The sequence below is a fragment of the Magallana gigas genome, chromosome 6 (assembly GCF_963853765.1).
Source record: "Magallana gigas chromosome 6, xbMagGiga1.1, whole genome shotgun sequence".
Taxonomy (NCBI): Eukaryota; Metazoa; Mollusca; class Bivalvia; order Ostreida; family Ostreidae; genus Magallana; species Magallana gigas.
In genome coordinates, this window is record NC_088858.1 from 21,843,028 (window position 1) to 21,862,655 (window position 19,628).

General features: G+C 33.4%; 1 protein-coding gene and 1 long non-coding RNA gene across 3 annotated transcripts; both read left to right on the forward strand.

Annotated features, from left to right (window-relative positions):
- Positions 1-1,996: 1,996 nt before the first annotated feature.
- On the forward strand, positions 1,997-4,507 carry LOC105318463 (uncharacterized). Its single transcript, XR_010714690.1, has 3 exons — positions 1,997-2,389; positions 2,783-4,082; positions 4,393-4,507. It is a non-coding gene; the product is annotated as an uncharacterized lncRNA (long non-coding RNA).
- A 591-nt stretch (positions 4,508-5,098) lies between these two features.
- LOC105318481 (uncharacterized) lies at positions 5,099-19,233 on the forward strand. 2 transcript variants are annotated; one of them, XM_034470126.2, is made up of 18 exons: positions 5,099-5,222; positions 5,553-5,758; positions 5,987-6,133; positions 8,311-8,507; positions 8,877-9,009; positions 9,339-9,518; positions 9,752-9,961; positions 10,523-10,783; positions 11,069-11,197; positions 11,424-11,638; positions 13,055-13,178; positions 13,414-13,581; positions 13,842-14,039; positions 14,532-14,708; positions 15,114-15,213; positions 16,408-16,571; positions 17,014-17,183; positions 17,515-19,232. In XM_034470126.2, the coding sequence occupies exons 2-18, from the start codon at positions 5,554-5,556 to the stop codon at positions 17,776-17,778; spliced, it is 3,042 nt and encodes a 1,013-aa protein (XP_034326017.2). In that variant the 5' UTR covers positions 5,099-5,222; position 5,553; the 3' UTR covers positions 17,779-19,232. The 2 variants fall into 2 exon arrangements, with proteins under 2 accessions (XP_034326017.2, XP_065943769.1); XM_066087697.1 differs by lacking the exons at positions 5,099-5,222; positions 5,553-5,758; positions 5,987-6,133 and adding an exon at positions 7,712-7,734 and having other exon boundaries at positions 17,515-19,233.
- The last annotated feature ends 395 nt before the right edge of the window (positions 19,234-19,628 follow it).

Below are 19,628 nucleotides of genomic sequence, written 5' to 3' on the forward strand. Positions count from 1 at the left end.
TTATTGATAATTTACAATAGCAGGTACATGTATTTGGCATAAAGTACAATAAGATTGGGAAACAAGCCAAAAGGCTTATACAAATCCCTCTCTTTGATAAGAAAATACTTTGTTTTTAAAGCCTATGATCAATGATTTATGAAAAAATAAGCTCTTTTATGCAAAAAGACTGGAAATTGACAGGAATTGGTTAACTTTATGATTTTTTTTTTGTGAATTGAAAGAATTTGGATCAAAATCAAAAATATAAAATATTTTCACATGTATTTCTAAGCAAATAAATCATATTTGTAGAGTAAAATTATGATGTTTATATATAAAAATGGTCCTTACATCTATAAATTTACGTCCACAGAGTATGATTCCCTCTATTTCTTTAAGAAATTCCATGTAATTCATAGCTACATGTATGTAGAATCTAACAGGAAAGAAATCTATAAGCCCCGTTTACCGATTGGTCGAAACCCTCATCGACCTCACAGACGATACAAAATAATCCTGATGATGTCAGACTCAAATTCCCATAGAAGATGATTTGACTGTTTATTTTATCTAACGTACTGATGTACATTAACAGTAATATAAATAATTTCTTTACTTTTTAGAATCCTTTTGTTAATTTGTTAAAAGAACGATGTAAATATATATAAACAACAAAATACTTTCTTTGATGATTCATGGGTGTTATGAAGGTAGCGATCATTGCATAAAAAATTTGCATAACCTGCTATGACGGGTTATGTGCTTTTTGGGAACACAAATGATGATCCCATACATGTATAAATTAGGACTTCTTCTCTTTATTTCTATTTTTATTTCTTATTTTTTATTTTATTGTTTTTGGGAGCCTTTTAACAAGACAAAATCTGTTAAAGAATAGAAATCTAAGAAAATCATAAATCAAACATGAAGAAACAGCTAAACCGTCACGTATATAAATATTCTGATTTTTGAATTACATGTATAAAACTATATGTAGAGCAAATGAATACTTTACTTTGATAATTGGAATTGTTAATTGATGAAAATCATAAGTGCAAATATTGGTGATTAAAATATTACTTTTTTTAAATTTACATTAACAACCCCTCCCCCGGGAAAATTTAAACTTATATAATTCACACGTACATTAAACATTTAGAAAATAGCAATAATACCAAATCAACTATGAATGTAATACATACATGTATAAAACAGTTACTATTAATCTGCGATTTATAATTGAATAAAAAAAATACTAACCATTAATGGGTCGTTTTAAAGTACCTGTAAGTCAAAGTCTGGCCCTGGGGCCATAAAAGTTAGATGAGCTCACTTTTGATCTCAGTCTCACTTTTACAAAAGGAACATATAGTGGAAAAGTGAGACTGAGATCAAAAGTGAGTTATCTAAGTTTTATGGCCCCGGGGCCTGATTATAGCTTTGTTTTTGTTGTGTGTGTATGTGTTGTATTTTCAAAATTGTTGATAAGGTTGCGTCTGGCCATGGCATTACAAATTAAAATCTTTAAATCTCTCTCTCTCTCTCTCTCTCTCTCTCTCTCTCTCTCTCTCTCTATATATATATATATATATAATTTATGGACAGACGCCTACGCGTATGCTTCAATACCGTATGCATTGAATATTCTTGCACGGTGCTTTTACATTGTTTTTTATTTTCCATATCAACTTCAATGACTAGTAGTTATCATAAAAAGTACAAAGAATATACGTCATGCACATTGACAAAAGCCTTGTGAAAATTGACATCGAATAGATATGACATCATCTATAACAGCGACTATCAAGTTATGTATTGGATGCATCAGACTACGGCTAGTGTAAGGCATTACACAACTGAGTGTAATGCTCACACGTTCCCTTGACACACGAGGGTGACGTCACACTTTACGGTCATTTGATTACCTATCCTCAATGAACATTGGTTGCTTCTCGGGTCACAAAACTGTCCAGTCCTGGCCAATATAACATGGTCGATTGACAAAAATAGTTCCGCTTTGGTCATCATAAAACTGTATATATACTCACCAGATCAGGACCAACTCCAAAAAGCATAATACAAGCTCCAGCGCAAACACTGACACCAAAAATGAGGAAGGCTCTGGTTCTTGTCTTTGTTCTCTCCGTTCTCGGAGTTAACCATGTATCGTCTCAAACAAACAACAACATGAACTTGTTGGCGACTTTGGCCATTGGAGGAGTCGCCGGCTGGGCTTTGAACAGACACGTGCAGAGAAACAGACGACAGGACGCCATCAACGACTATCTTCTGCAGGGCTCTTTTGGCGGCGGTTTCCGGGATCCTTATTACGGGGGACGTTTTGGGGGAGGCTTTGGTAGTGGTTTTGGGGGAGCACCGTGGTACGGATCCAGAAGGAGGGGAATCTGTAAGTTATTTCGTTATTCTTGTGAGAACTTTTAAATTGCTAGAATATATAAAGGAGAACGGAAATTTTTTTTTGTATGCTAAGCAATAACTATTTGTTTAAAGTTATATTGTGAAATACATTTGAAATGCTTAACAAAATAAGCAAAAATAGTTTGAAATTTCGTTAACATTGATATTGAGAAACTTAAGTTATTCTACTTATGTAAATTCGTATTCAATGTCTCAGCTTTTTCTATGTGTTCGCGTGATTTGGCTCTTCTCGTGTTGTTTGGGGATACCCAAATATCAAGATTTTTCCGAAATGATTTTTGTTAACTCTCTTCGGTTGTGAATGCATTATTTTTCAATAAAGTATGAAACGATAATAATAAAGATTTCTTTTGTTTTGCAGTTTAAATCTAAAAAAGAATTTAACAACGTCCACACAAGTATTCGATCCGGCCAATAAAGACCAAGGAATTCGTGAATTCATATGAGCAGAATGGCATAGCGGTCTTTTATCACGTGACTAAGATGCCACGGCTACGTTATTGGCAATAAGAAAAGTGGTGAAGAGAAGAACAGAGAGAGTGGACCAAATCGTGACCCATTACGTCCAAACGCAAAAATAATACACATACATTTTCATCAAATACTCTTTTCCATTTTGTGAGTGATATATATTGTTATTTATGTGTACAGCTACTTTGTACGGATTTTATTAGATATTTTATATATGGGCATTTATATATTGACATTTTTATAGACTGTATTTATTTTATTTGTGATGATTATTAAAATTTTAAAAAAATAATTTGAATAATGTTTTTTTTTTACTTTGTTACTTAATTGTACATTTCTCTAAAACAATTTTGGAATACTAATACAAAGCATTAAGCATTTTACGACTTCAAATGTGAGTTTACTTAGTTAATTTTGTATGGAAGTCTTAAATTAACAAAGAATATAGCGTTTTCACGAAAATAAAGATTTTCATAAAATAAGAATTTTACGGTGAAATACTATATAACTATCTAACAAAAGATAAATTGTGAATCTACGAAATGTATGGAGCATTGCCAATAATATGGTTCTTTATTTAAAGAAAAATAAAACAAAGCTTATTGTTAGGGCGATAGTCGGTGGGGTTTTCTTATTGTAGAGTACTATGATGGATCTGTCAATGCCTCGGGATGATTTTGAACAAGTGTCTCCTGTCACCTATAACGCTCAAACAACAATAAACCTGTAATCTGCCATTCTTTATGTGTTTGCTATGCATTGGTATAAGGAGATCTCGAACATATAATTCTGACTTAGCAGAACAGAGAGAACCTCGGATATAGGTCATTGCCCAGTTGTCCGCGCCATGTTGAAACTATCTCTTGCGGTGGTACTCACTTTATTCCTCTTCGGAATAGCGAGAGTGTCTCCTCAGCAAAGTAGTTCCGACTTGTTACTGACCCTGGCGGTGGGGGGTCTGGCGGGATGGGCGCTGAGTAAACATGTCCAACGAAACCGGAGACAGGACGCCATTAACGAACATCTGCTGTCGCGGGCGGCCCGACCCGCTGTTCCCATGGTTCCGGGTGGATGGCACGACCCGTATTACAATGATTTCAGCGGCGGATCTGGCCTTGGAGACTCCCATTCTGGTGACTTCAACTCTGTTCACCATGATCGCAGACGACAGAGAGACTTTTCTGCTGGGTGTAAGTTGCATTACCATTAGATTGGTATTCCTGCATTTCTGTCATAGCTCCATTTAATGATAGTGTGTTACGGAATCATTATTATATATCAGTATAATTATCTTTAAAGAATTTAAAGGTTTTATGGTCAAAACATTACCTATCAGATCTATTTACGGTCCCAAATTTTAGATATAATCTTTATCTTTAAGGAGATTGATATACTAGCCATAAACATTCAGCCCTCTTAATTCGTTCTTTAGAAAATATATACATGTATATACTAATACGCCCAATTCAGATACATAAATATCGGCATCTTTTTTTGCAGGGTAGCCCATGACAGAATTCTATGCCCTCGAAGTGGTGTTGGCGTAAGGCATGTAGGCCTACATTGTATATATGAACATTGTTTTAAAATAAGTTGTAGAACTATAGACTTTAATAAAAATTGTAATTGATGAAATGTGTATGATTGTGTTTATCATACATGTGGATCGAAACATCGATGAAGACATGCATGCAATTTGCGGATCCATATTTTCTTTCCTGGGGCTTCAATATTGATAATTATATTGTTTGCCAGAAGGGTTCTAAGTCTTGCTGTTTTCGGTAATTTTATTATGTGAATTTTTTTTAATTATTTACTGATTTGGTCAGAAATATCCAGGACACCTTCCATTCTCTTTAGATTTGCGCGTGAGGACCATCCTTCATTTATTAATGAAAATATTCGTATTAACTAATAAGGATATTTTTATACCTCGATACCGATATCAGCACAGAAGAAGAAGAAGAAGAAGAAGAAGAAGAAGAAGAAGAAGAAGAGAGAGAGAGAGAGAGAGAGAGAGAGAGAGAGAGAGAGAGAGAGAGAGAGAGAGACTATTTTAACTTTTTCCGCTGGGAGTAATTTTATTGAAAAGCTTTCGCATTGCTTACACTTTGCTTGATAAAAAGGTATTTTTGTCCGAATGCCGAACATGTATACCAAAGACGAACTTTTAAAAAAGAGACCAAGAATAGTGCAATTTGACGACTGTAACATACGAATAATTATTGGAGCAACCTATCAAATGATTTCGCAAGTTGTCAACAACGCCGTCCGAATGTCCTAGTTCTTAATCTAATCGCAATGTGAACGGTGGTCGGTAGAAATAACAGGTATAAACTTTCTGACCAATTAAGTTAAAAGTATTGAAATTTATTTGTCAAATTATTGTATCGAGAAATGATAATGATTTTTCAATTTATCAATTTAGTGCGAGAAGTTAATTCAGTAATTTTGGTTATCATATAATCATGCACAGTGTTGATTAAAAGACACTGTTTAATTCAGAACATGTGGATATAATCATCAATGTCTCTTATTAAGTTTTACACAGTTTATTATAAAAAATTTCAGTCATTTCTTTATTTGTTAATCTTATCTCTGTGTACAAGCTACCTGTGAAACCGCTAATTAGAATAATTAGTAGATTTTTTTTCATAAAGTATGTCTAAGGACAACAAATCCATCAGGAAGTTCATTTACTGGCCGAACTTTGAACTCAGTGAAGATGGCAGTAACATTGAAGTAGGGACAGGAGCAGGGCTTGACGTCAAAGTGACCATCAGTAACAGTCTAGTCCAATGTGTGGGGCAGCCCCTCTCAGAAAAATGTCGCTGGTTCAAAATGAACATCAAGTATCTAGCTACAGGTCTACTTTTCTTTTTCTTTTTTGTATATTTTTCAGTAATCATTTAGTAATTAACCATGTGAAGAAACCTTTAATTTTTAACAAAAGAATTGGAATATACTTTTATGAATTTAAAGCTTTACTATATTCTTAGGAAATTGTATAATCATACATATTATTATTATTTTCTTATATCATAATATAAAAAACATAACATCAAACCAAAAAAAAATATTTCTCCTTCTACAGGTTCATTTATAATGTTTGGATTGAACCCCGGGTGTTTGACTGGGATCCCGGAGTGGGATAGATACAAGTCTGTGAGATATGTCAGTGACACAGGCGGGGTTCTGAGTCAGGGGGTGGGAGAGAACACCCATGTCAAGTACGGTGTAGGTAAGGAAACGCATTTCATCCATTCATCCTCTTCATGCATTTCTGCACATAAGGCGGCAAGGAAATTAACGTACTGGTACATCTTTATTTTTAGATTTAAAGTGTATATATCTGTACACTTGTCAATGCAATGTTTATTTCCTTGCATGAGGTCATTGCTGGTTTAAATACAATATTGGAAAATCTCCTAAAAAAGAGTTCCATATAAGGCACATGCATTTATAACTTTAGATATGTACTCTATTCTGTCACAAGTTTCTGCTTTCACCACCTTTTGCTTGATATTCTGATGATCTAGCTCAAATACTTTTGTGCCAAAATTACATTCATCTATTTAAAAATAATAGAAAAATTACGGATTATCTATTTCGGAATGCCCCCTCTACCGTCTCAGGTTTCACTTCAATAACCAAATATAATCAAAGTACTGAAAGCCGTGCTCTTTTGGTGTGTCTTTATGCATATTGTGTAGTAAAGACTAAATCTCTCTCTCTCTCTCTCTCTCTCTCTCTCTCTCTCTCTCATGCTTTTAATGTCGGCAAAGCATCAGAGAGCGACCAAATTTTGTAAGCGGCTATAAACAAAAATATGTCTGTCTAGTAGAAGTTAAAAAGTTTAACAGTTGCTGCCTTGAATTTTGCAACAAGCATTATATATTCAATCCCCGTTTCTTCATCGCGCAGCAAAGTAGTTCATGGAAATTCATGCGCATTGTATGTGTCCAAAATGCATAGTTATGTTTTAAAAACACGTTATTAATAAGAAAACTAAAAAAGATAGACAATTCATTTGAAATTTAAAAAAAGAAACAAAATGCCAACGCTTTTGACAAAACGTGGCTCTTTGTGTAACTATTTGGTATAGCGTAAGCTTTACCTTGACGCTGTTTGGTTTTTTGTTTATTTGTGCTATTTATAGTAACATTGGCGATTTGCCTGCCTATAGCCAGGACTCTGCTTTCAGCAGAGCCCGGCTAAAAAGTCTACAGAGAATTTGCATTGCAAAAAAAAGGTCTTTAAAGTACAGTAAAACACGGCTATAGCGAACACGAAGTGAATTTCATTCCCCAAGACTCTACTTCATGTTGTAAACTTGACGGACATAACAAATTAAGCTTAAAACGAAGTTAAATTGCCTGTCCCTGGGACTTCGTTATAATCGTGTTTTACTGTACCCGAATGATAACATTGAAAAACTGTTCAAGATATTCAGAGTGAATTCCAAATGGAGAAAAGATGTTAACTTTACCCTATTTATAAATCTCCCTGAGAAATCTGTTTGTGTTTCTATGAAATTGTTTTGAGTGAAAAATGATAATAAATTTGTCAATGAAGATATTTTTTGGATTTTTTTCCCAATTTCAATTGGACTTTTTTCACGTTACGATTATTTTGATTTGGAAAAAATTGTCCAAATATCCCTATATATTTTTGCAGCTATTTGAATAAATGAATATCACCATCACTGAACTCTTTACGTGTATTGAAATTATTCTTTATCTATATAAATTACGGTATGTATTTGCAATGTGATCAACATATTTGACTTTTTATTATAATTTTTAATACCCAAACAGAGCATGCATGGATTATTCTTTTATGGTAAAGGTTTTATTGTGCCATATTTGAAACCAAACACATTTTTAAAATGTTATTAATGTTTTTAATTCCTAAATTTGTGGAGTTTTTTTTGTTTTTGAAAAAAAAAAAACTATTAATATTCTTTAATAGATAACATGTTCCTTAAATATTTCCCTTTCTGATCAAAAGTTTTTGTTTTAAAGTCAGACACAATTTCCATTAATATCGTACAAATATTAAGAATCCTTCTAGCTATAATCAATGAAATCTTGCTACGGGAATTAGATCTCTAACTGTAGTAGGCAACTAAGAATACTTAAAAAAATTTGAGTGGGAGAAGAAAGATTACAAGATTATTGTGGATTGTAGACTTTAAAACTTTTATCCAAACATTTGAAAATAGTTTTCTTCTTAAATATATTAGTTCTTCAGAATACTTGATGTAACATACAGATGCTAATATGAGCCAGATAGTCACAAATAATACATCCATGCACAGATTCACTGTACTTGCTCATGTATAAATATATATATTTTTTCTATACATATTAAAAACCTACACAGTTATTGCATCTCAAAATTTTTTTGTTATTTTAGGTGATGAAATTGTGTGCTACGTGGAGAAGTTTTTCAAAGACAAGTGCCTGGTCAACTTTTTCACCAATGGGAAGCTAGTGTATCGACACTGGGGCCACATGGACAAGGAGAATGTGTACGCCACCGTTGGAGTCAAGTTTGGTCCTGCTCACCTCATAGTCCAATGGCCCAAGCCAGGAGACTTCAAAATTGATATAGTATGTTTAAAAGGTTTTTTTTTACATTTCAGACTTAAATCTGTGAATTAGTTAAATACCATCTTCGCAGGCTTGGGGTTTTCAGTCCAAATCGCTCCCCATAAATATTTGGGAGAGGAGTTAACTGAAAACTCTGGGCTTGTGAAGATGGTTAAATTCATTCAATAACTAGCTATCATGTAATATGAGTCAAATGCCTTGTTTAAAATCAAAAGTGGTTTTATTAGATCTTGAAGAACTAATCTAAACCAAAATCTTTTTCACAATCCTCATAGTACATGCATTACATTACGTACTACATTGCAATATACCATGTTATTAGTTATTAGAAAAGTTATCAAAGATCAATATGTGTTTTAATTTTGACAGCTATCTCTAGAGAATTGGATATGTCAGAGAGCTTCAATTACCACTAAAGATGACACAAAAACCATGGAACTGACTAATTTGGTCGGTAAAAAGTCCTGTTACTCGGCCCAGGGCCCAAGACCTTTAAGTAAAAGTAAGCATATAAACTATTGAGTACAAGAGTTTCTTTTAATTAATATCAATACCGGTATATGTAATACCCTAATAAACAATGCTAAAATCTTCAACTCAGAGCACATTTTATGTATAAAATACATGCATGCACAAAAAGATATCTCATTCATGTTTAGGTTGATTTACAGAAAAGTATATCCTCAGACAATTTCTATCCATTTACTACATTTCTCTGAATTTAAGTACCTGTCCATCTTTCAAAAGAACCTGATTTTCATGCACCAGATTATATTTGTGGGTACATTGACATGATAGGTGGTATTTTTTTTTACATTGTCATCAAAACAGATTCCAGCTACTTTGAAATCAAAATACAGAATCAGAAGTCGGTGTGCCCAGCTATTGGCCTGACCACTGCTCTCCTGTCGACAGGGATGTTCTACGCATGTGGATGGGGGGACGAGGACGGCAAACCTACATATGGTTACCATGGAGAAGACGGCTGTATTAAAAAGAATATGTTTGACGGTACACTTTGTTTATTTTTAAATTTGTTTTTCAGTTTAAATCTATATTCTTTATAAAACTGTTAATTAAATTTAAAAAAGAAAAATATATGCGTCATTTTTTTACAATATTTTACCACTTTCAGATAGGGATGTTTTGCAAAAAAGAAAATTACAAAAAAAATATTATGAACTCAGCATTAAAATTATACATATAGTACTATATTTTATAACTTTGATTCTGTTATTTTATAGGGTATGTTGCTCAGAATGATGAATGGAAATGTGGAGTTGGGGACAGAATGGGATGTGGAGTTGTCATAGACAACAAGAAGCTATCCACCAGACTCCCCGAAGAGACTCCAGTGTATATCTTTGCTACAAAGAATGGAAAGGTCATCCATGTCCAGGGGGATATTATCCCAGAAGACGGTTACTATCCCACAATATCTTTCTTTGAAAAAGGTATAAGTCTATAAACAAAGAGTATTTTTGCAAACATCTTTTACTTTTCTTGTATTTAAAATGACTTGTATTTGAAGAGTTGTTCCCCTTGACTTCTCCGTAATTGATTTGACAAATGCATTTTAATGATAATTTTCTCTGAAATTTGATACATATTATGCAAGATCAATGTCATTACAAGCAAACCCTCTAGATATATTCTTGTAAGTGATTTACATAATAAATTTTGGTGTTCATAAACAAACTCAAGCTGTTGCCCATCAATATTGGAACTCTGTGTCATTAATTGTAAAAATGTTAATGATTGATTTTCTTTTGCTGTGAACATTTACCCCTCCCCTAAAAGGCATTGATCAAATATCAATAAATTCTGAGCATTGTAAAAAAATTTTTTTGGAAAATTATTAATGTGAATAAATAATATATCTTTTCTTCTGGCATATAAGTTCTGATCTACCTTCCCTACACTAGCCCATTAAATAAAAAAGAAAAGAGTAGACTATAAAAATAATCTGAATACTAATACATGTACAATTTTTTAAATCTTGTTTTTGCGTGCAGGTAGTTCAGTGACAGTGAAGTACCCAGCAGATCCGCCATTACTGGACATTGATATGGAGAATCAAATCAACCTACAACGTGACATCATCACAGACTTCAAGATGTCCAACAGAATCAAGTTTGACTCCTTCGAGAGTGACAGAGGAGCAAAGTTTTCCCTAATGAAGCAGGAGGAGGACGATGACATAATCCGGGGAATCATGTGCCTCAGAAGAGCCTTCAAACAAAATAACTACTTCCAATTAACTACTAGTCAATTCAGTATGTTGATTTTTCCTGAGTATTACCGTTTTCAGTATAACATGCATTTCACCAAGAATTATATCAATATATGTCCTATTATAGTTATAATATTTTAAAAGCACATATCAGCAGAGAGAGAGAGAGAGAGAGAAAGAAAGAGAGAGAGAGAGAGAGGGGGGGGTGTTACAATATTTGAATCAATATGCTTTGAAAGATTCTTTAATAATTTGCATTGCTTTATTATGTACTTTATATTTTCAGAAAATATTGCTTCAATGTACCTTCATATAATTTTATTGACAGAAAGTGTTCAAATGGGTTTCATGGAGTACAGCTCAGTGTGGGATGACAAAGAGAATTGTCTGTACAGCTTTGACAACAAAAATATCACTCACAGGGAATCCCTCATCAGAACCAGAAACTTCAGCCCAGGTCTAGCATTCAAGTTCTTTTCTTTGGTTGAGAATTGTTAATTTAACTTGTCATACTCTTGAGGTATATCCAGGGTTAATTGCGATGGCAAATATTTTTCCCACACTTTTTTTTTTATACTGCACACAAGGACATTGATGATATTACAATACATATCATGATATTACATTTATGCACATCATGACATTACAATGCATGATCTTTGAATGTATAAATCAACCAACAGGTACCACAACTATCTCTGCCTTGGTTTGGAAGGCCTGTGATAAGAGTGCAGTGGTGCTTTTTTTTGAGGGAGAGGTCCTAGACAAGAAACTCCTGGGGCGCTGTATCATAGAGAGCGCTGCCTCCCAGCTGGAGATATTCCCTGCCATCACCATGACAGATGATTCGACATTTGAAGTGGATTGGGATGAAAGTGAGGCAGTGGATTTCAACATTGTAAGAAATATGCTTTGAATGTGTTTAAACATATCTAGCAAGTTTTAGGGTGTTTTAATTTTATAGCACATAATGGTGAATTTTTTAAACTGATTTAGTATGGAGGCACCTAGGTTAAGGGAATGAAACATTTGACAGACATGTATAAGGGAACTATTCGCCTCCATTTTATTTTTGCTCATTTCGCTCTTTTTAACAGCGGATTAAGACTTGGCGAATTCTAATGTCTTATATCGTCTTTCTTTTATATGTACCATAACATTGTTGGGGCGAATTTACAAGGCAAAACCGTCATTAGAAGCAAAAATATCACAAGGCGAAAATAAACCTGTATCCAGTATGCCTACTATAGTCTGTCCCAAGTTATTGCTTCCATCAATTTTTGATGATTTTTAATAAAAATACACATACCTGTGAAAGAAATACAGTTGAAATCAATGAAAGGGAATATATCCAAGATATCTTCATTGAACAATTATCCCTTTTCACTCATAAAATTTCACAGGAACAAAAAACAATTTTCTTATGAAGATTTATAATGGGAAATGTTTACATCTTTTCTCCATTCGGAAGTACTCGGGATACCTCACGCAATTTTTTAACGTTATCATTCGGGCTTATTAATGGCTGATGCAATGCAAAATCTCTGTAGACTTTCAATTTTGGGATGTGTATTGAAACCTGAAGTGGTAGAGGGGGCGTTTCAAAACAGATAATCTGGACATTTTTCATATTAGTGGATGAACGTAGTTTGAGCACAAAGGTATTTACTATTATTGAAATATCAAGCAAAAAGTGGTGAAAGCAAAAACTTGGGACAGAGTATAGTGGCAAAACATGGAAACTGAAACCAATAAATCTTTCAATAATAGTTAAATATTGCAAGATTACATGAAACACATTGAGCAACAGTCTCATGGTCGCACAACACATGCATATAAACAGCTATAATTTATTTTGCGATCTTTAAAAATCGTGCATCGGTCTTGCGAGTACACAAAGCATTGTTAAACATTCGTACTACTGTTTATGCATTTTATTGAAATGATTTGGATTAATTGCATTCTGTCACATCTGAATAGTGTGCATGTCCATTATTTTTTAGGAGACTTGATGCGAGAAAATAATGCATGCAATGAATGCGAGCTGACGTGCAACATATATGCGATAGCTTGTGCGAAACAAAAAAATTCTGATTGCAAAGTGTTGTAAAGTGCTCATGCGCCATTGTGAAAGCGGTTTTATGATTGTTGAAATTTTCGTATTATTCATCTTTTCATTCATTCAATGATCGATGCAAATAAATGACCAATTTTTATATTTTCTCACTAATGATTGGACACTTTTTGTGTCCCCTGATTGAAATGGATTGAGAGCCTAATTTGCAGAGTTTAATTATCGTGTTGTTTCAAACAGGAGGAGGTAGGGACCTGGATTTTACCAGACGAGGCCCTGGTTGTGGAGGGTAACACAATATCTGTGACGGACCAGGCCCAGTCCTTTCCTGTGTGTGCTCTGTCCTCAGGCAACCTCAGAAAAGGTTTGTTTACGTACTGTAGATTCCTGATGCGAAGTTAATACCTACATACCAATGTACTTCATTATAGTTTTATCTCATCAAACTAGAACCAAATTTTGCCATTTAATCTGAGCAATTCAGCACTTAAAGACTTGAATATTTGAACGTTATATGTTGCATGCATGCAGAAATGAGAGAAAATGCATATAACCTCATTTTTTAATTGTATAGTAACAATGCCCTGTCTATTTTTCAGGAAAGTCCTACTTTGAAGTCACCTTACTGGAGACCTCCCACAAGACTTTCCCCGGGGTGGGGGTGTGCTCAGCCTCCTGCCCCACAGACTCACTGGTGGGGTACAGGGTCACATGGCTACAGAACATTGCTCTCTATCTTCATAAAGGTCATGTTCTCTTTGGTCAAGGTGAGTGCTTCAGATGATATTCATGTTTACCTTTAACCTTTCAATGACTACCGGTAATAGGGTCATGCTGTCAAACAAAAAGTAATGTCATGCAATTCATTGACTTCAAACTAGTACAATTAAATTCAATCAAGCTGATCATAAAAAAAACTAACCTGTAATATGGCAATATTTCTTCTTTAATAAATCTTTTAAACAAAAGGGCTGCAAATATTTGATAAGCATAAAATGTTGTAATCTATGGATATCAAAATTTACAGAGAAGAGTTTCGATTTGTCGGAGGAACAGGAAGTAAAAGTCGGAGATGTCATAGGATGTCAGGTTATCTTCCCTGACAAGACAGACAAACTGCAGATGGCGCTGGTCAAGTTCTTTGTCAATGGAGTGTTTGTGTATAAAGAAGTAATCGGAGTCAACCCATCTGGATTGTTTGTTGCTTTGTGCTTTGAATCAGAGGGCAAGTGCTTTTAACTTTCCAATGCATTGTGAAATTTTTACATTTTTCGTCTAACAATCTAATGAAGAATGCAATATTTTTTGATAAGTACAAGTATATTAATCTTAACGAGATTCGTCGAGAATGAAAATTTTTTACCAAAGTCCGTCAAAAATTTTCAGTCTTAGCGAATCTCGGTGAGATTAAATATAATCCATTAATTCTTACAGAGAGATAAAATTCTACCTCCATAATTTATTTCAGTTTGATTATATATATATTTTTGAGAATAAAAAAAAAAAACAACTTGACTTTTCTATGTCATTTTGGTATCTATTAATTAGACATAAGAGTAAAAAATAAACTGAAATTTGAAGGCCTAATTATTTTACCTGTCAGTACTCATACCAAAAATATTCTCGATATGATGTCAAACAAGAAAATAATATATAGCATTCTGCTTACCTAGACTCAGAGAGTGATCTTCTGAATGTTTAACTTGCTCTATTGTAGGAGACAAGGTGTCGCTTGATTTTTCCAAAGAATCCCCTGCGGACCTGGAGACCACAAAAGAGTTATCTTTAGTGTTCAACAGTTACCAGGATGAACCCAGGAAAGTGCAGGAATACCAGACTCTCTCTCGGAAAAAGACTATGTACATCACCCAACAGTCCTTTGGGCATTCATACGGTAAGTCAGATTTATCTATGATTACGTTCAAACTTTGCCTTTAAAAACTCCATACCTGAATGTTAATCAAGGTGGGTTTTTTTATCGCTGGTATATGTTTTGCATGTAAATGAAATAAACATTAATTTTCATAGTTCATACTTAAAATAATTTTAAGCATAATGTACCTTGTTTTCATCATTAACATATTTATTAACCTGAATTTTGAAAAAAAAAAAAAATATCTTTTGTAGACTCAGTTCATTTGTTTCTTTTATTTTCTATTCTCTGGAAAAAATACAATTTTCAAGGAGATAATTGTTTTTTGACAAAATGTATTTCAATATTAAAAAAAAAAATATCTGGTTACTGAATATTAAACTGCATGAATTGTAACTGTTACTGTAGATGTTGACTTCTCTACAGGCACCAAGATGGGTACTCCTCGTATAAGAGACCGGCCCATGTATGTCTATGTGTCCCACGCAAACAAAGATGGACCCAAAGCCAATATCATTTTCACTGAGTATGTATTTCAATACACATATGTGTGTAAAGGACTATGTGCGGTATGGTCAAATATCTGCCCCCAATTTTAACCAATTTTCAAATAGTGTCCAATAAAAATCAAATCTTCATAAATCATTGTACAGTGGATGTCTATAACTAAAATCATGATTTTAGTCACACTGCTCATTCGCTATTTATCTATGACGTCAACTAAATGACCCAATTCCCACAAATTTGTAAACAATTGCAAATATTTTCAATTTTGCTTTATATTTTACATTCGGAAATATAGAGCGCAGGTCTGCTCAAGTACGATTTAAACATATGTTTTTCTCCTGATAATTATACACATTATACTAAAAAATGGTACTTGAGCAAGCCTGCGCTCGATGTTTCCCAGTCGAAAAACCATCGGAAAACACCCATATTTTGCTACAAAACATCAATTTATCAAAATAATGCAATCTTCATGACGTCATTTCTACATTATGACGTCACTGTGGTGATAACCTTTTACACCTTTAATTCCAAAATGATTTTAACTATCTTTCACCTTATTTTTAAAGCTCTTTCTAAAACTTTGATTTTGGGGGCAAAAAATGCATAAAACCGCACATAGTCCTTTAATTATTGTCAACCAAAGATCTTTAAAATGCAAAACCTGATCGATACAGCTCATGAGGTTTCTTATTGGTACATGTATATACAACACATATATTCTTTGGCATGTGAATAAGAATAATATTAATCTCTTGACCAACAACTATATTTAAAGTAAAAATATATCCCACGTTAGCCTGCCAATTTTACAGTATATACTATAATACATGTACCAACTAGGGTTCTCTGAAAGCATCAAAGTCTATATCTTTAAACTCTCAAATACCAGTAGCCTATACATGTATCTTATCAAGATCCTACCTGCTCATGAATGTTAAAACTCATTGGTTTGGAAATATGTATACCTGTAGCTATAAATATATTTGTTAATTCATCTATTTTTTACAATTTTTAGCTCTGACCTCATTCAAATAATACCTCACTGGTGTAAAGATTTCAGGAGCCTTTTCATTAAATTACTCTTCTGTCATTCAAAGAGAGTCATTTATAAGTGAGATTGAGCAATTAAGTTCTACAGATTATAGTTTAAAATATTCCTGGTTACTTTGGTAATATTTTCCAATTTTTTTCTCCTCCTATGTGAATTAAGACTCACATCTAGTGGTCTACTAGCGGAGACATCTGCCTGGAATGCCACCCCGGCAGCCAAACGGCAGAAAATCAGCGAGTGTGACATCATGCTGATATGTGTCTCCAAACATTCACTCAAAGACTCAGAGCAGGCCATGGAGCTACAGTATCTAGTGACAGAGAGTAAGCATGCAGCCATTAGTGCCATGTGTACACAATATAACTATTTATCCAATATGCATATATTACTGATGGGTATATATGCACATTGAATAAATACAGTTGAACCTCATTATACAGAACATCAATTTCAGGAACACAATAGTTATTTTGAAGTGCATTGGAAGTCTCAGCTACAGTTGAACCTCTTTAGCTGGAATCCTTGATTATTTTGACTGTCTCTTTAAAGTTTGAGAAAACGTGGTTTGACTGTATATTTCTATGAATGAATGCATTATGGAAGGTTTCAAAAAGATATGTCGACATTTTGAAATTAATACAGCTAGATCTTGATGTTAAGTTTAGGATTAAAATTCATATACAGTATCGCATATACCAGTGAAAGGTCCAATACCAGGCATACATGTACAATATTCAAAGGAAGTGTTTTCTATTATTTCTGTAGATAAAAAACTGGTTCCCGTTCTTTTGGAGGAGATGAAATGGCCACCTGCAGGAAACTTTAAGTCTCACAGTAAATATCTGCTTAAGTTTGAGGAGGCTGTGTTTCTCTTTAATGAAGACACCATGGACTTCAAAAAGCTTGTGAATTATATAAGTGAATTTGTATTGCAGGTAAGAGTGCTGCCCTATTTACAGTAAATTCCATCTAAAAAACAATGCTTAAAATCGCGTATAGCATCCTTTGCAAATCTAAAATTATCATTTTCATGTTCCTAAATTTAGCTGTAAATAAAATGAAAAAAAACAAAAATTGGACTCTTTCAATTTCTCATGATTTGATACAACTTAATGGCATTATCATGGAAATATAAGTACGCTAAGCATAAAATAACGAATCAAAATTAACTACAGCAATTGAAATGTTGCATCTGTAAAACTGTTTTGTTTGAACATTTCATACAGCTATATAGCTAGTTCAAAGATGCACATTGATACATTACAGGAGGACATTAAAGCACCAAAACTAGAGATAGCTGAACCAATCCCAGTCATAAACTTCAGCAGGGGCCCAATGTCAACGCAAGGACCCAGCCAATCACCATCAGCAATAAAACCGTCCAACCAAAAAGTATCTAACAAACCAGCTCCTTCTCAACCAACCAATCAGAAAGAGTCTCCTAAACCCACAAAATCAGCAGCACAGCCTACCTCTAAGGAATCGGATCAGAAACCAAAGTCTAGCACCAAGGTCTGCCAGATTTTATGATTAAAACTTGAATAATAATTTAATTTTTATTATCATTTTTTGTATGTGATATTACTATATATATAAATGATTGTTAGACATATTTAATGTTGATTGTAATCAAAAATTATTTATTTACTAATTAAACCAAATACATGTATAGTGTTTGAGTGGTTATTGTGCTGCTTTTCAGTGCAGGGGTACATAATGACAACTTTTTACATTTTGTACATGCATGCATATACTGTGGAATAATTTAATTTCATGGGGGCCAATTTTCATGGATTGTGCGTTTTTTGCTGATTCGTGGGGATGTAATTTCGTGGATGCATTGGTTTTCAGTTTCAGTATGTAAACTAAATCTTTAATAATTATTTTTCGTTGAGGATGTAAATTTGTGGGAGAGGGCTACCCACGAGTACCACGAAAATTGAGCCACCACGAATTCTAATGATTCTACAGTAACTTAAGTTTAGGTTAGTTTGATGTTGCAAGATACAATTATGTTATTCTCTTTTGGGAAGTGGATGAAGGCTATGCCTGTTCACTTGCTAAAGGAGAATAACAATTATGTATCCACTTTGAGAGTATTTTGAATTCAAGACTTTTTGTGATATTAAATATACATATCTAATTATTTGTGAATTTTTGTGTTTTCTTTATACATGTAGCTTAATATATGTAGCATTGTGATATTGTTGATCATATTCTGTTTTCTGTGCAAAAATACTCCTACCAATTTTCATTTATCTGCAGTATGTACTTGTTAATAATTCACAAAAAATTATAAGTTCAAGCAATCCCTCCTCATCCAATTTACTAATTGGGTTTTTTTACTTTCCAAAGTGGTATCCAATCTTTCTATTTTGCATACAGTAAATATAGAACATATTGCACAGTACAATGTATAATACATTATTTTATTAAAATGCTCATTCTAAATAAATATATTTTTTATCAAATTCCATTGCAAATACTCTGTCTTTTGTCACTGACTGCTGACTAAGCCTTCCACTTGCCTACTAACTTGCCTTGCTGTGGAGAACTTCATGCATTAATAAAAGTGTCTGTCTGCCTAATTGTAGCTAGGATATGATTTTTACCTCTCAGCATTAGAAACACACCGTATATGTTCATCCATTTCCTTGAACTTTATTTTTTTTCCTATTTGATGTATTTTAAACATTTGTCTTTTAAGATTGACAGAGCATCTGTTCTGTTACATATTGACTGTTGTTCTTTTCCTTTACATGCATTGAACATCTTTTGCTTTTTTCATCCATAAACAGTTTCAGCTTTAGTTTGTGCTATATTGTAAAGTGCATATTAATTTATTAAATATTACTGTTTATCTATGAGTTTTAATGTACCATACACATTTCATAACAATTTTATTTTTTATGTCCTATATAGCATTGGGTAAATAGTGCCAAAGTTTGTTTTTTGTTTGTTTTCTAGCTGTCTCATTGAAATAAATGGGACATAATTCTTTAAAATAAAGATGATATTCATACAAAATGTAAATATTTATCTTCATTTCTATTTCATTTCAAGTGCCAAAGCAAATGGAATGTACGTGTTAATAATTTTACCATCCTCAGCATTATATATTGACTAATTTTGGCAACATTAAAGACAGTAATTCATGTGCAGATGCCCCCCCCCTTCAAAACCCAAGCTTACTAATTTTACTGATATTAATATATCAATAGTAAAATTAATTAAAATTATAGAAAATATGCCTCAGACCCCCTCCCTCCTTTCCTTTTTCCTTTCAGTACTTGATGAGCAATTTTATTTGTTGTTGAGATACATAGTAAAACACAGTTGTAGCAAACACAAATCTCACATCCCTGGCTCTCTGCTATAAA